Genomic DNA, 15,673 nt, shown 5'->3' on the forward strand with positions numbered 1-15,673 from the left:
CACTCCCTGCACAGTAATAATAATAGCAATAGACTTATATACCCCTTCATAGTGCTTTACAGCCCTCTCTAAGAGGTTTACAGAGTCAGCATATTGCCCCTAGTAATCTGGGTCCTCATTTTACCGACCTCGGAAGAATAGAAGGCTGAGTCAACCTTTGGTCAGAATCGAATTCCTGGAGTGAGCAGTGAGTTAGCCTGCAGTACTGCATTCTAACCACTGCGCCACCACCGCTGAACAGTAAATTCTCCTTCAGGAAGGACAATCTCATAATAACTGAAGAATTAACTCATATTGAGCTTTTGTCAGCTCTACAAGGAAGGCTTAACTAAAAAACCAATGCCAATGCACTCGTGCCAGTAGAAGAGGAATGCTGCAGGTCCCATCAGCCCAATTATTCTGGCTAGCAGAGTACAGGAGAAGGGCCTTTTCTGCTGTTGCACCTGCCCTTTGGAACATCTTGACCCCCGATGTGAGATTTGCTCCAACCTTCCTATTCTTTCATAAGAGCCTAAAGACCTGGCTCTGCTAGTTGACTGGGGCCCCAATGAGGGAAGAGCACAGTGGAGGTAGTTGATCAAATAACAACAGATCCCACCTACCCCCATTTCACCCCATGTGTAATTGACGCTGCCCAGAGTTACCTTGTGATAAGATGGGCAGCCAATACATTTTAGAAGGAAGGAAGGAAGGATCAGGATCAGGATCACTTTTATTGTTACAGCTACAATAACAGAATCTTGCAAGTCTGAATGTGCTTCCCTCCCTCCTTTCTCTTTGTGTGAAGGAGGCAGAGGCTTGTCTGAAACATTTTCATAAATTATTTTCTTGGGCTCGACTCACGTCCTATTTATCTGACCATTGTCTTGGTAGCAGTTATCAGTAACTACCAGACCACTGATTGTACTTGGATGCCTACTGAGACCCAGTGCAGCTTCTGTGAGGTGGGCAGAATTCTGCTGAACCAAGACTGGCCGATCAGTAAACAAGCAGTCATATTTTGAACATGCTGAAGTTTCTGAGTGGTCTTCAAAGGTAACCCCAAGTAAATCCCATTTTTAGCAATTTAGATAGTAATCCCATTTCTAGTATAAAGCCTAGGTGATGGTAAGAATATGGAGCTACTGTCCTACTTCATTCCTTAGGGTACAGTAATGCTTGGAAAGAGAAACTAAACAGCAAACTGTCCTGCTGGGTGCATTTACATTTGCATGTTTAAAGGGGGCTATTGATTGGCCCTCTTAACTTGCTTCATGCAATTCCAAGTGACGTATATGGGATTCCGGGTTGTCTGCCTAGGTGCTTGCGTGATCCAAGACCTGATTAACTTTGGCGAGATTTCTCATATCTTCGCTGATCTTTCTTTTTGTGATCATTGAACTGTAAGCTATAAGCTTCTTAAAGTAGCAGCTCTGAGGGGAATAATTGAAATACTTACTAACTGGCCACCTCAGACTTTCCAAGTAAAATAGGTAGATCTGTGCCTTATAGTGTAAGCCAAGATTGGTGATCCAATATTTTTCTCTTTTACTGAGTACTCAACATGCCTAGAGCTGCTGCCATTCTGGCTTTGTCTTTACCTGCCTTTTTTGTTGCTATGACTCATAGAAGTCCAATAAGTTAAATAAACATGAGGAAGGTGGTGACAGAGAGATCATGTGTTATATAAGCCACAACAAGTCTGACTTGAACATTCCTAATTGACAGTCTAGTTCTCACAGATGAAGCTACCTGTAGGTAGACCATAACACTCCTGATTATAGGCAGTAGCTGGAATGCTGCTTGTAGTAAATGTCTTTCTATATTAGGGTGAACAGGTATAGCGAGAATGATTAAGATGGTCCTCGATTAAGGACCACTTGTTTAGCAACTTCAAATTTAACAATAGTCCTGAACAAAGGATCCTTACAACCAGTGCTTGGAGTTCTGGCCATTGTAGCCTCCCTGCAGTCATGTGATCTGGTGATTTGGTAATTGACCCGAACTTCCAAGTATTGCAGTGTTGTAGCATCCCACAGTCATGTATATGATTGCGATTTGCACAGTTAATTAGGAATTTGGCATGAAGTTGCAGTCATGTGAGATCTTTGCTTAATGACTTGTGATGATTTACTTAGCAGGAACTACAGTCACTAAGCAATGTGGTCACACACAATGTTGCACTTTATTACATTTCTTAGTGACTGAAATGCCCATCCTAATTACCCTCATTAAATAATGACTACTTAATAAGTAGTCTTTAATCTGTCAAACTACAGTTTTTCTCAGTTTCACAATTTTAGCTTAATTAAATTTTTGTCCAGTTTCTATATCATTCTAATTTTCTTACAACTTGTATGAAACTTGGTACATATTTTTAAACATCTCTTTCCTAATAAAACTTGGAAATATTTTTGCAAACAGTTTTTTCTCTGATAATGCGTTGGACGCTATTTTCATTAACTATACATTTTATGAATATTTTCCTCGTGTATACCTACCGTCTCTTCCCCCAGAGACATACATACATATCTATTTCTACTGGATAGCTGATCCTGTAACTGCTTTACAACATTTGGAAACTATAATAACTGTGGTTTGGTTAGCATATTAGTTCGGGAACTACAAAATCAACAATTGTTTTCTGCTATAGAAGAAAATTCAAACATGTGAGCTCCAGTTTATATGTTAGCACTTCATTCACTATTTTGTGAAAATGAATCCATTTTTCTTTAAGTAGTATTGGTCCCCTTTTCCATTGAGTCTTTTAGTATCTCGGAAGAGAAAGGGGAATGGCTGAATAAAATAAGTCCAAGTAGGTAAGCTCGCGTTGTCTGTTAAACCAATATGCACTGGCATAATCCAATGGCAGAACAAATTCTGAATAAAATATCACATTTTCCAACTGTTTAATTTCTTTGGTAAGTACCAATCACAAATTTTTATTGGGTTAGATAGGCTTGATAAAGAAATTCAGTTTTCCTCTTTTTTCTTTTTCTTTTTTTAGCTTTGGAAATCCAGTTTTTTAAGTTCAAATCAGCATATTTTCCTATTTTAAAAAAATTATCTGTGTAGACCTTATTGTTCCTGATGGCACTAAGATGGCCTGTTGCCTTCTTGCAGGTGGTGGATGCAAGGGCTGGACCAAGTCTTAAAACAACACTGAAGCCAAAGAAGATGAAACCTCTACCTAGTAACAGGATGAAGAGCAATCAAATAAGCAAACTTCAGAAAGAGTTAAAGCGACACAGTATGTGCTGTTAATATGGATTTTTTTATGTGATGTGGGAGGTGCGGTGGCTCAGTGGTTAAGACATTGGGCTTGTCAGCTTGAAAGCTGGCAGCCGAGGTTTGAGACTTAAGCACCATGTGAAAGAGTGAGCTTCCGTTACTTGCTCCCAGCTCCTGCAAACCTAGCAGTTTGAAAGCATGCAAATGTGAGTAGATAAATAGATATCACTTTGGTGGGAAAGTAACAGCCCTCCATGTTGCTTGCCACATGACTGCAGAAAGTGCTGACTCAGTGGCCTTGAAATGGAGATGAGCACCACCCCTTATAATTACCAACAACTATTGGAGTAAAATCTGCATGGATTCTTTATCTGATGTAATAGCCTAACTGTATTTTCAGTTGCCAAGGAAGACTTTCAGTTTACTGACTCTTGATACTTAATAGTCAGTCTCAGCTTTTACATCTTGTCTTTGAAAGTAGGTTCACAGTCATATGATGTGTGAATTTTATTTATTCTGTCAGTTTATTTTTGTACCCAAGTGAAAGACAATTTCTGGAGGATATTTGAATATAGGTGATTCTCATGAGTAGCCTCATATTGAAAATTTCTCTGAGCAAACACAATCTGGCTGATTTTATGTCCTGAGAAAAGGTAATACCTGTTTATTCCAAACCATTATATATAATTTATGATATAAACAGGCTAACAGTAATTATTCACTATGCCATATTTATGCTACCCAAAATAAATCTGAGAAAAGGAATGTCGGTATGTTTGAAGTAACAATCTTATGTTTACTTTCAACTGTTTTGTCTTTCACAAATTGTAAGGTTTGGATTAAATATTAATAGTTTGAAGAAAAATCAGGAAGAAAATAGCCTTTGTGATTGCCGTAAGAAATGAAAACTTCTTTTTAAATATGTTTTATTGATTTTTAAACATAGTCACCTTAATATTTGGTAAACAGTGTGTTGTCTAGGTTTACATTTAAAAAACATTCACTAACAGTTGGTTTCTATAATCTATAATCCACATAATAACTTTACTTGATTTCCTCTTTTTCCCATAATGTTCTCTTCTACCAACCTTAAGTTAATACAATTCTTGTTGTTTTGGTAAATAACGATTTGAGTATTAAAAAATTCCTAATATTTCTACAGGTAACAATCACATCAATATAATATTTCTTTTCTATCTAGTCATTCTGGTTGCCTCATCAGAGATCCTGTTTATAGTTCTTGTTTACATTTGTTTTTCCCACAATGTTAATTACATTTAAATATTTAAGTCTATTTTTTTTCATGTAAGCCACCCCAATACTTTCACCTTTCTTAAGGAATAAATAAGACTAAAAAAAGAAGAATAAGAATAAAAAAAATAAAAGGGGATAGTATGCTTCTTAAAATCCCTGTTTCCTATAAGCTAATACATATTTATCTCCAAGATTTTTCTGTTCTTTTTTACCATAATTAAAAATATATTTAATCTTTAAATATTCCATTTAATAAATCTAGTCCTCTAGTCTTTTAACTCTTATTCAAAACATTTTTAATCCATTGTAATTTTCTTAAAGTCAATCACCTTTAAATATCTAAAACATTTTATATAAGCAATTCCAACTCTTTTATATTACTCATATCAAGAAATAAAATAAGAAGAAAGAGGAAAAAGAAAGTACTGTGTTACTTGAGGGACTCTTCCCTCTTAAAATAAAATTTATATCCAAAATCTTTCTATTTCTTTAACCATATTCAAACAGGTGTTTGTTTTTTAAATATTCTCTCTGATAGGTCCCATTGTCTATTTTCTTAATTTTCACTTTAGCCTTTTTCTTTTGCCCAGTATCTTTCTTAATATGTTCTGCTGAATCAAAGAATCTTTCCATATGCTTGTAAGTGTTACTGTAGATATAAAAGGTAAGTCAAGTACAATATCTTTGTAAAAGGTATTTGCCCATTCATGTTTGTTGAAAATCTTTTTCTTTTTCTCTCTGCTTTTTCTCTCTGCTTTGTCTCTTCAGTTCTAGTGCTTTTCCTGAGTCTCTGCATTTTGTCCAATCTTTTTTCTTATTCTCAAATTTGTTTTGTGGTGTTAAAGTATAAGTTGTCTTTTCCAAATCCAGTGTTTCTTGTAAATTTTTTCCCACTTAGGTTAAATCATACTTCTTTGTTTTGTTAGGTTCCATCATTAAGTCTCTATCTTCAAATTTATATTTAGTTATCTGTTTTATCTGTTCCTTCTCTATTGTTGTTTTCTGGAATTTTTTGTTGTTGTAAAGTTAAATTGGAGATGAATTGGTTTATATTTTCAAAGTTATTTTGGATTTCTTTGTGGTTTGAAATCATTGTTATTTGAATTAGTTGCAGCATATCATATGTCTCCTCTTGAAAAGTATTTATTTTTTCTTGATAAATTCTTTCTATAAGTCTCTGATTTTCCATGATGACCAAGAATCCAAGTTTTCTTTTCTCTGCAAATAGCTTTGGGGTCAGAGTTAAGTAGATACTTGTAATCCAGAAAGTTCCCTAAAGTTTATAAGTCTCTCTTTGTCTGCAGCCCAGATTGCTTTCTTTTTTGTCACAGCTGTTCTCTGTTGTTAGAGCTTTAAAGGTCACAAGTAGAAATTAGTTTTTTCCAGATTTTGCCAAGTCCCGTATGAAAGCCATAGCTGTCATAGTCTTCATCCACCACTAGATGTCAGCACCGGTTTATTTTTCAAATTTTCAAAATGAACAAATTGCCTTTAAAATGAGAATCTTAACCATCCAGCAATTTTAGACTTATCCAGATTTAGGTTTTATAGTCATTTCATTTCAATATGTTTTGGTCCTCCATAAAAGGTTTAATTTGCCACTTCTGTTAGTAAAAGGGTGGGGCAAAGAGCCCCCTCCTTCACTTTCGGAGGTTTTTTGCTTCTTGGTTTTTTTTTTCTTTCAGGAAAGTTGATAAATAGGATAGAGAAAATTGATGTTCTTACCCAGATTCAAACCCGCTGTTTACAATCAGCTTAAAATAGTGCTTTTGACTTTGGTTGCTTGTAGCTTGGGCTAAACCAGGGGCAGGCAACCCAAAACACTCAAAGAGCCACTTGGACCCGTTTCCCACCAAAAACAAAACACCGGGAGCCGCAAAACCCTTTTGATATCTAAAATTAAGATAACACTGCATGTATCCTTTTTTACCTTTATTATAGGTGTGTGTGTGTGTTTGTGTGTGTATGTATGTATATATATATATATGTATATATTTGTTTTCTGACCTACATATGTGTGTGTGTGTGTGTGTGTGTATACACGCACATTAAAAATAAAAATATGACTCCAAACTATTAAAACAATAATCACCAAGAGAATGCTTTAAGAGAATAAAATTACATACACACACAGGTAAAAAAAGGATATATGCAGTGTTATCTTCATTTTAGATGTCAAAAGGGTCTCTCTCTCTCTCTGTATCTCTCTCTCTCCCTCCCTCTCTATCTGCCCTTGGTCTGCCACTCCTTTTCCCCCACTCTCTTTCTTTCTCTCTCTCTTTCCTCTCTCTCTCTCTCTCTCTCTCTCTCTCTCTCTCTCTCTCTCTCTCTCTCTCTCTCTCCCCTCCCTCTCTCTCTCTTTCTCCCCGTCTCCTATCTGCTGCTCACCTGGCAAGCTTCAAGCTGCTGTCCAACAACTCAGGGGTAGGCAACCTCGTCTCTTTTATGACTCGTAGACTTCAACTCCCAGAATTCCTGAGTCAGCCTAACTGGGCTAGCTAGCTCTCTCCTGCCCTTCCTGCTTCCTGCAGAGACGCAGCAAAGGGAGGAGCTCCGCCCAGTAAGCTTTTCAGCTCCTCAGAAAACACTGAGTGCACTCTCTTTTACACATATACACACAAACACACACACACATACACACACACACACACACACACACACACACAGAGTGAGAGAGAGAGAGAGAAGCAGGGAAGCGCAATTGCCTCTCTCTGTCTCTGTCTCTCTGCAAAGGCAGAGGAGGCTGGGAGCCACAGGGGAAGGCTCAAAGAGCCGCATGCGGCTCCGGAGCCGCAGGTTGCCGACCTGTGGGCTAGACTCTGAAGTTAGGCTAGCCTTTCTCCTGTTGGTTTCTGGAAGGCTTCTCCTAGACTGATCGGGTTGACCAACGTCTCTCTGTGGTTCCCGGAACTTCCTTCCTTCTTTTTTGCCTCTTTGGGGCAGCTTCTGGCCCATTTAGGGTCCCCTAACAGGAAGAAACTCAGCCAAAGGGTATGGAGCCCTGAACCCCTCAATTACTGTGCAGAACCGGAAGTTGAAAACTTATTATATGTTGCATTAAAACTATATGAAATAATCTTAATTTTTTTCATGTTATGTTGCAAATGAAAGCTGAAACTCTTAAGAATTAAAGATGCATACAAAGTCAAGAGTCCATTTCTGGTAAACATTTCTGGGTTTAAAAACAGTGTTATGTAGAGTAAAACTTTGATTTAACAGAAATTTGCATCTGGATCTCCTATTGAAATTATGAACTAAATGTTATAGCTGAAGTAAATTGGACAAACATCATTTGGTGACTAAAAGAGTATTTAATGTTGGGTCCAAGTATAGTGCATTTACATTTATTAATATGATTTACATCATTTTCCTAATGACATAATATCTGCATAATTGCATTATTACACAAATGACGTAAAGTGACATGGCATTAAATTTAGATTTAATGAACAATTGGGAATAATAGGCACTTGCTCTCCCTGAATTGTCCATTAAATCAAGGTGTGCATTTTATTTTAATGTAACTATTTCCTTTCTTCCTATAAGACTCTGATGCTCACAGCACTACCTCAAGTAACTCTCCAGCCCACTCGCCTTGCTATAGCAACCAATCTGATGATGGCTCAGACACTGAGATGGCACCGGGTTCAAGCCGTACACCTGTCTTCTCCTTCTTGGATCTTACATACTGGAAAAGGTAAAAACGCCCCATTTGTGGATTTGTATACATATATATATATATATGGAGACTTAGCTTTCGACAAAAGAGAAGGTAGGCAGAAGAGGGAAACTCAGGAAGATACAGAAGTTAGAAATGGAGATAATTGCATAAAATATAATCTTAATTACAAGGCTCTGTTGCTTCCGTTCCCTCAGCAATTAGGCAGCATTTGCAGACAGCTGATGACTCAACCTGCTGTTTAGGCAAGTGGGTAAAAGTAACTGGATATCATGCAGAGCATGAATTGGGTCACAAGGCCTGTTGTTGTCTTAAGAGCAAAACTCTAGTCTTCAGGCTACTTTTTTTCCCTTTTCAGTATTAATCCTTTCTTGGACAGGAGTGATGGATGCTGTGACAACAGCCAGCAGGTGTATTGATCTGCAAATCTCCTTCATGCTTTAAGATTAGCTAGTGTTGCATACTCATGTCAGCGGAAATGCTTGCTAAGTCTAGCAAGGACAAGTTCTCTGTAAAAAGAGTTGGGGATTAGGAAGATATCAGAAATACATGGATTTTCTTGCTGCAAGATACAGGTAGTCCTCAATTTACAACAATTCATTCAGTGGCCGTCCAAAGTTACAACGGCACTGAAAAAAGTAACTTATGACCATTTTTCACACTTATAACCTTGGGTCACGTGATCAAAATTCAGATGCTTGGCAACATCAGTGGGGAAGTCAGATTCACTTAACAACAGTGGCAAGGACATAAAATGGAACAAAACTCACTTAACAAATGTCTCACTTAGGAACAGAAATTTTGAGCTCAATTGTGGTCGTAAGTTGAGGATTACCTGTATGTTGATGGGAACTATCTTAGACCCAGGATAGTACCGTAATCTCTTGGACCCTATAGCAGAGATCCCCAGCCTTTTGGGCACTGGGGACCAGTGCCATGGAGAAAGGTTTTTCTGCAAACCAGAGGGGGTGTGGTTTTGCGTACTGCCTGCATCCCACAGATGGGGCTTTGCTTGTTTGTGCAGACCGGTTGCTGGCATGCCCCCCAATAGGGAGACACAAAAAATGTAGTATAGGCCTAAATAAGCTTGGCACAGTTTTAAAATAAAGAAAAAAATTGTACTTCATTCCATCAAACCTTGGGGGATGGATGGCATTGGCAGTGCTCTTTATGGTTGAATTAAGTAGTGCTTTTAGATCAGGAGACGGTCCACAGAGTAATCATTTTGCTAAAAGTTAAGAGTTGTTGCCTTTGATTTAAAAAAAACAACATGATACTGATACAGCCTTTTGTTTTATTAGGAGTGCCATAAACACACAGGATCTCCAAGTAGAGTGTTTTATACTTGTCTAATCATGACTTGAGCAGGAAAACAGCATTGTGTGATAATTAAGATGCTGGACTGGGAGGAGTGTTTTAGTGTGTACTTACCAGGGAACCAGCTGGGTGACCTTGGGCCCTTTTAAGCTTTAATGAGACTCAGGCTTTGTGAGAAGCTGGCTAATAACCCCCCCCCTTGATATAGCATACATGCACCATTGTTGTGTGTATCATTTATTTTCATTTTGCATTGATGCTTTTAGCCACATTTCTCACCCAGAGTTGATTTTGCAAATTGGGCAGCCACACGAATATGAATAAACAAACAAATATTGTAAAAACTAGGCAAATGTGAAAAGGCACACATGTCCATCAGTGAGAACAGTCCAATAACTACATATAAATTACTTTTAAATTATCTTTAAAATATGGCCCCTAATCAGCTGTTGTTTAGAAGAATCATGAAGATCTGGTTCTTTTGCCAGGGTGATCAAGACCCCCTCAGTTCATCGTGCTTGCCATTTTTAATCTTTACCTTTTATGCCTTATTGATTTTATTCCAATTTCTTTATTGGATTGCTGTGAGCCATCCAGAGTCTGACAAGATACAAGTTTAATAAATTATATGTGTAGTAACAGTTTGTTTTCCCCCTGGAAGGCAAAAGGTTTGCTGTGGAATTATTTACAAAGGCCGCTTTGGAGAAGTCCTTATAGACACCCATCTCTTCAAGCCCTGCTGTCGTAATAAGCAGCCTGCAGCCGAGAAGTCTCCACCGCCAGTTCCTCCATCCTCCACCATTACCAATCAAGAAGAGTGGTGACTTCCTTAAAGAGGTGCAGAGGGGGACAGATGACACCTCTTCTGCCATCTGTTGAAGTGGCCTTCTTTTTACTTTGGAGACCTGCTATGCTGCCAAAAGACTTAATTTTTTTTCCCTTTGAACTGTCTGAAGATTTATTTTTTTTACTGCATCAGTTCTACTAATTCAGAGTCCCTTGATATCTTTTCAGAAAAAGACTAAGGAATATTGCAAATGGGCTAGACCACATAATGAAGCTGAAAGCTGCTGTGTGTCATCTTTGTTCAGCCTTGTTCCCACCCTGTTTGTCTCGGAGTGAATGGCTGGAAGGCTGTTGACCATGTGGAGCAGGGGTGATTGCAGCGTATGGTTAAAAAAAGAGATGGTGGCCACAGTAGCACAATCAAAGCTCTGCCTCTTTTTATGTGTGACATTGATAAAAAAGGGAGAAGTGTCTTCCATTGCATTAGTAGGGTTGCCATCTTGACTTTTTTTAAATCATACTCTGCAGACACCCCTGATATGGAGTATGTATTTTTGTCATAAGCAGTGTTCCTGCCTGGCATGATAAATTTTAGGTAGCCATTTTTTCTGTCTATGTGGAGGGGAAACATAATGATGACTCTAAGGTAGTCTTCCCCAGTGTAGTGTCCTTCATCTATTCTGCTCTTCCAATTCTCAGTATTTGGAGCTTTTATATCAGGGGTATCAAACTGGCGGCCCGCGGACCGGATGTGTCTCGCACAGGCCACGCCCACCCCAGCTCCGCAAAGGCAAAAAACATGATATGTCATATGACATGATCTAGTTTGACACCCGTGCTTTATATAGTTGGGAATTCTGGAGTTGAAAGGCTTGTATTTCCAGAGGGTGGCCATGTTAGTAAGGCAGAACCATGGCATGAATTTGGATACTGAAGCTTATATAAGACTTCTCTACCATGTACATGATGTAAAGTTTGTGGAGTTCTTAATTCTTACTACTGATGCTTCAGCAATGATAAAGATGTTTAACTTGATCTAGTCTTTCTGGATAGTAAGAATGTATGTGTGAGTAGACAAGTTGCATTTGACAGGCAAAAGTAGCAAGTGTCAAGGTGGATCAGACCAAGGGGTGGTACCACTAACTTAAATCATAATTTCCCCCACAAATAAGATTGCCGGTAATTTGTGCAAGGAAACAGTTTCTTCATAGTATTTTAGGGTGGGCAACAGGTGGTTCTTCAACTGTTAGATTGCAGTTCCCACCATCCTTAACTGTTGGGCAGATTAGATGCAGTTGACTGCAGTAGGAGCTCAACAACATCTGGAGATCCATATATTATTTTTCCAACAGAAAAGCCATAGTAGAAATGTATCCTATTTGCATAGGGATTGAACAGTAATATGAAGTAAACACAGTGCTATAATGACAAAACCTTCTTTAATTACCAAATAGGTTTCCCTTGGTATGATGCTACAGTACCTTACAGATATAAAGCTATGTCTACTTTTTCAGAGTGGGAACAGCTGTCTATTATCCATTCATAATACTAGTTCTTCAATTGGCCTATGGGATTAGAACTATACCACATATTTTAGTAAGCTTTTCCTTTTGTTTGAAAACTTCAAAGGAAAACCATGTTGACAAAATTCAGGTTTAGTTCTTTTCATTCCCTTCTCTCTATATATTTTGAATTATATCCTCCATAAATGTGTTTATAGCAACTGATGGCATTCTTATTTCCACACCAGTAGTTCAGCCTGACTATTGGTTGGAAAACCATTGACCAGACTTGCTAGATATGACAGGAGCCCATACACCAGCCTTGAAGAAATTGAATTATGTAATATATTCTTTTAAAACATTTCACAGATTTACTGAATGCCTGCAGAGAGACCTACATACAGATTCATGCAACCTAGCCATAGTAAATGTTACTCATCATTGTTGAATCTTTGTCCCAGCTGCTACCCCTCCTGGAAATTTCATTTGCCTCTCCTTATCCAAAAGTGCCTCCAGCTGTTATAGCTCTTCCTTTGCCCCTCCCAAAAGAAAGCTAGTTAACATCCCTAATGATTACCCCTAATTTGATATCAATATCTCATGTCTCAAAAACTTGAAAAACAAGTTTTCTAGTCCCTTTAGTGACTCCCAAGTCCCTACACATCCCACCACTGCTTTTAGGCAATGTCACTGTAGTTAATTATTGTGAAATTCAGTAAGGCTCTTGCCTTATGCCAGAATTGCTTCAGAAATAAGGTAAACTAAAGCATTATGATTCCTGGTTTGGTTTTTTTTTGTTTTTGTTTTTTTACTGAAACTCTTGATTACCAGGAACAGCTTTCTGTTAAACGTGGCTAATAGGTGATTGCCTGCTTTTGGGGATCAAAATAATGGCTTCCTTGCAAGGGTTCTGCTGCTTTCGATTTTTGTTTTACTTCATTTGAATAGCATGAGAATTTCGACTTGATTCTGCAGTGCACTGTTATGAATGTGCCTGGGATTTTTTTAACTGAACAATGAAATCTTAGTTGTGCTATGTCAGACAAATATGACTATAAAACACTGTCTTCCTACTTTTATAGGGTACCCTTAATTGCCTTTCTTCTGTCCCTATCCCCTATTGTAAATAGGAGACTTATTCTAAAGGGAGGATAAAATAGTTTTTTTCCCCCCAGACTGACCTAATGCCTTGGCAGTTTTGCTGAGTTGGTAAACAGTGAAGGATGCATGTAGGCATCTTGATTATCTTTGGTTTCTTGGCTGATACTTTAGAATTCTAATCAATATTGGTCAACATTTCTGTGCATTTACAATTACAGTATGAATTATATGTAACTATAATATGGATCATCTCTTCTTCTGTATTTATTTATTTATTACTACTACAGCAGACTGTTCCTCCCTTTCCCTCTTCCTCAAGTAGTAATGCAAGATGAATTGTATGTAGTTATGCACTTTTATCAATGTAGTAGAAATCTATGGAATCTGTTTTTATACTTTTTATATTGTTCATATACTTGTAATCCAGCCTTTTTTTTAACTAGGGTAACAAGCAAATAAATTAATAAATAGATTTATCTAGGGAGAAAAAGTGTATTCTTTCTTGCTGTTGACTTTAGTGATCTCATGGGTGTCAGCTATTTTGAAAAGCGAGTAGAAGGCACAGGAGAGTTATGATTAAGCTTGTTCAATTTAATACTCCGATTCTATGTATTAATTCATAGAGTGGAGGACTGAATATTTGTGATACAAAAAAACCAAAGTTGTGGGGGGTCTCAGAATTTTCCAAGAAATACTTAAGAAATGGTAGACAATTCATTAACCGTTTTGATGGCTATTTACAGTGCAAGTAGCCCTTAACATACAAGTTTGTTTAGTGACTTTTCAGTACAATGGCACCGAAGAAGTGACTTATGACCATTTTTCACACTTAATGACCGTTGCAACATCCCCATGGTCATGTGATTTACATCTGTGTGCTTAACAATGGTTCATATTCATGAAGTTGCAGTGTCCTGGGTTCATGTGAACACCTTTTGCAATCTTCTGACAAGCAAAGTCAATGTGGAAGCCAGATTCACTTAACAACCTTGATACTAATTTAACAACTGCAGTGATTCACTTAACAAATGTGGCAAGAAAAGAAGAGGGTTCCTGAATGCATCTGTTCCCCGGAACTCTTAGTGTTGGAACAGATAGTCTTACTGGCCAAATAAGAATCCAAAAGATTACTCATGATCTCATTTGCCTTTATAATATTTTGTGGAGAATCCTGTTCGCTGAAGTAGTTGGCAATCATTTTGCATATATAAAGAAATGCTATTTAGGAGTAGTATCAATCAACCACTTGGAAATCGTATAATCAATATGATTATATGCTACAACAGTGATGGTGAACCTTTTAGAGACCGAGTGCCCAAAGTGCAACCCAAAACCCACTTATGCATCGTCGGGTGCTGGGTGGGTGTGGCCCATTGGGTGGGCGTGGCTGCGGTGGTAACAGCAGACTGGGTGGGACTAAAAAGTTCAATCTATTCCAATTTTGCAAGATCTTTTTTTTCCCTGTAAGAAGTTGAAATTGATTGATTGAACCTTTTTTTTTTATATACACGGCAGCGGAGGCCTAAAGTGAAAAGGTTTTATAAAACCCAGCTGAAGGCCTAGGACTGGGGCGATGGCGCGCGTGCCCACAGAGAGGGCTCTGAGTGCCGCCTCTGGCACCCGTGCCATAGGTTTGCCACCACTGTGCTATAAGATTATCAATGAGGAATCTCAAGAATGTAAGGGACACTTCAGCCTTGCTCAGTACAGGAATTGAAATTAAAACATCTTTGACAAGTATCTATACAACTTCTGTATGAATAAATCCAATACAGATGTGGCCACCAGTTTTGGTATTCAAATTGCTATTATTATTAGAACATTTTTTTTTTTATCAAAGATGGACATGGAAAGCATTTTTGCTCTGATTTTGAAATGAAGCTAGGTTTGCAGTCCATCTTCTCAGATCATGGCAAAGACTGGGGAGGGACTGTTCTTGAGCAAAGTTCTTGTTAAATGTTCCTGATCTCAATTTTCATTTTTATTAATAGAAATTGAACCAATTTATTATTTATTTCACGTTTTGACTGAGCAGGAATATCTATGGCATATAAGGATCACACTTCTGTCTGTCTTCCTTATCTAGTGAAGTGCTAAAACATTGATTCAGAACTTGAATTGCTTGCTTCCTTAGATGTTTAAGGAGGAAAACAGTAAAGGATGCTGTTTCTACCACATACAAAGATTGCAAGCAATCTCTGCCAACAGTGTAATGTATTTGTGTGATATATGTATCACAAATTTCTCAATCCTGAATTTGTTCCCTCAAGAAATACTGAAACTACCAAAAATCAGTGCTGTGAAAAATGGTTGTAAGTTGCAATGGCAGAACTGTCAAGACTATGAGTACTGTTGTCTGGAGATATCTTTCTTTTAATAAAACTGGAATAGTTCTGATCTAGCTGCTAAGCTTTATTGCTTTATTTCACTTTCCATGCATACCCTTGCTGTTTTTCCTATGAAGTCTAAGTGACTAAGATTTTTCAGAACAAGAGACAAGTCTAATAAGGGCTATCAATTCACATGCTGCATTTTCAAAACGTGCCATGCTTCTCTAAGTACATAGTTGTTGCTTGCATAGCTAGCAAGATATGCCAAACTTAAAGTAGCTCACAGAACAAACAGATTGAAATATTTAGCCCTGTCATATATAACTGCTGTTATTTCCTAAAACTACCTATTCATAATTATTTCAATTCAGAGCTTAATCTTCAATATCAGTTAATTTATCCATCAATGTTTTTCAGATGTGAAGAAGTATAAACTAGTAGATTCGTACTTCAGTTTTCTCAACCTTGGCGATTTTAGGATGGTTGGATTTCAA

At 37.7% G+C, this 15,673-nt stretch overlaps 1 protein-coding gene across 3 annotated transcripts in view; it reads left to right on the forward strand.

Annotated features, from left to right (window-relative positions):
* The window catches only part of SINHCAF (SIN3-HDAC complex associated factor), a 38,098-nt gene extending 24,765 nt beyond the window's left edge, over positions 1-13,333 (forward strand). For all 3 annotated transcript variants that reach the window (XM_039333201.1, XM_039333210.1, XM_039333220.1), the window contains exons 4-6: positions 3,103-3,229; positions 8,011-8,161; positions 10,122-13,333. In XM_039333201.1, the coding sequence (XP_039189135.1) occupies positions 3,103-3,229; positions 8,011-8,161; positions 10,122-10,284 (441 nt within the window). In that variant the 3' untranslated portion in view covers positions 10,285-13,333. The remainder of the gene's footprint in view (positions 1-3,102; positions 3,230-8,010; positions 8,162-10,121) is intronic.
* The last annotated feature ends 2,340 nt before the right edge of the window (positions 13,334-15,673 follow it).

The sequence above is a fragment of the Crotalus tigris genome, unplaced genomic scaffold, assembly GCF_016545835.1.
Source record: "Crotalus tigris isolate CLP2741 ecotype Arizona unplaced genomic scaffold, ASM1654583v1 scf7180000017625.6296891, whole genome shotgun sequence".
Taxonomy (NCBI): Eukaryota; Metazoa; Chordata; class Lepidosauria; order Squamata; family Viperidae; genus Crotalus; species Crotalus tigris.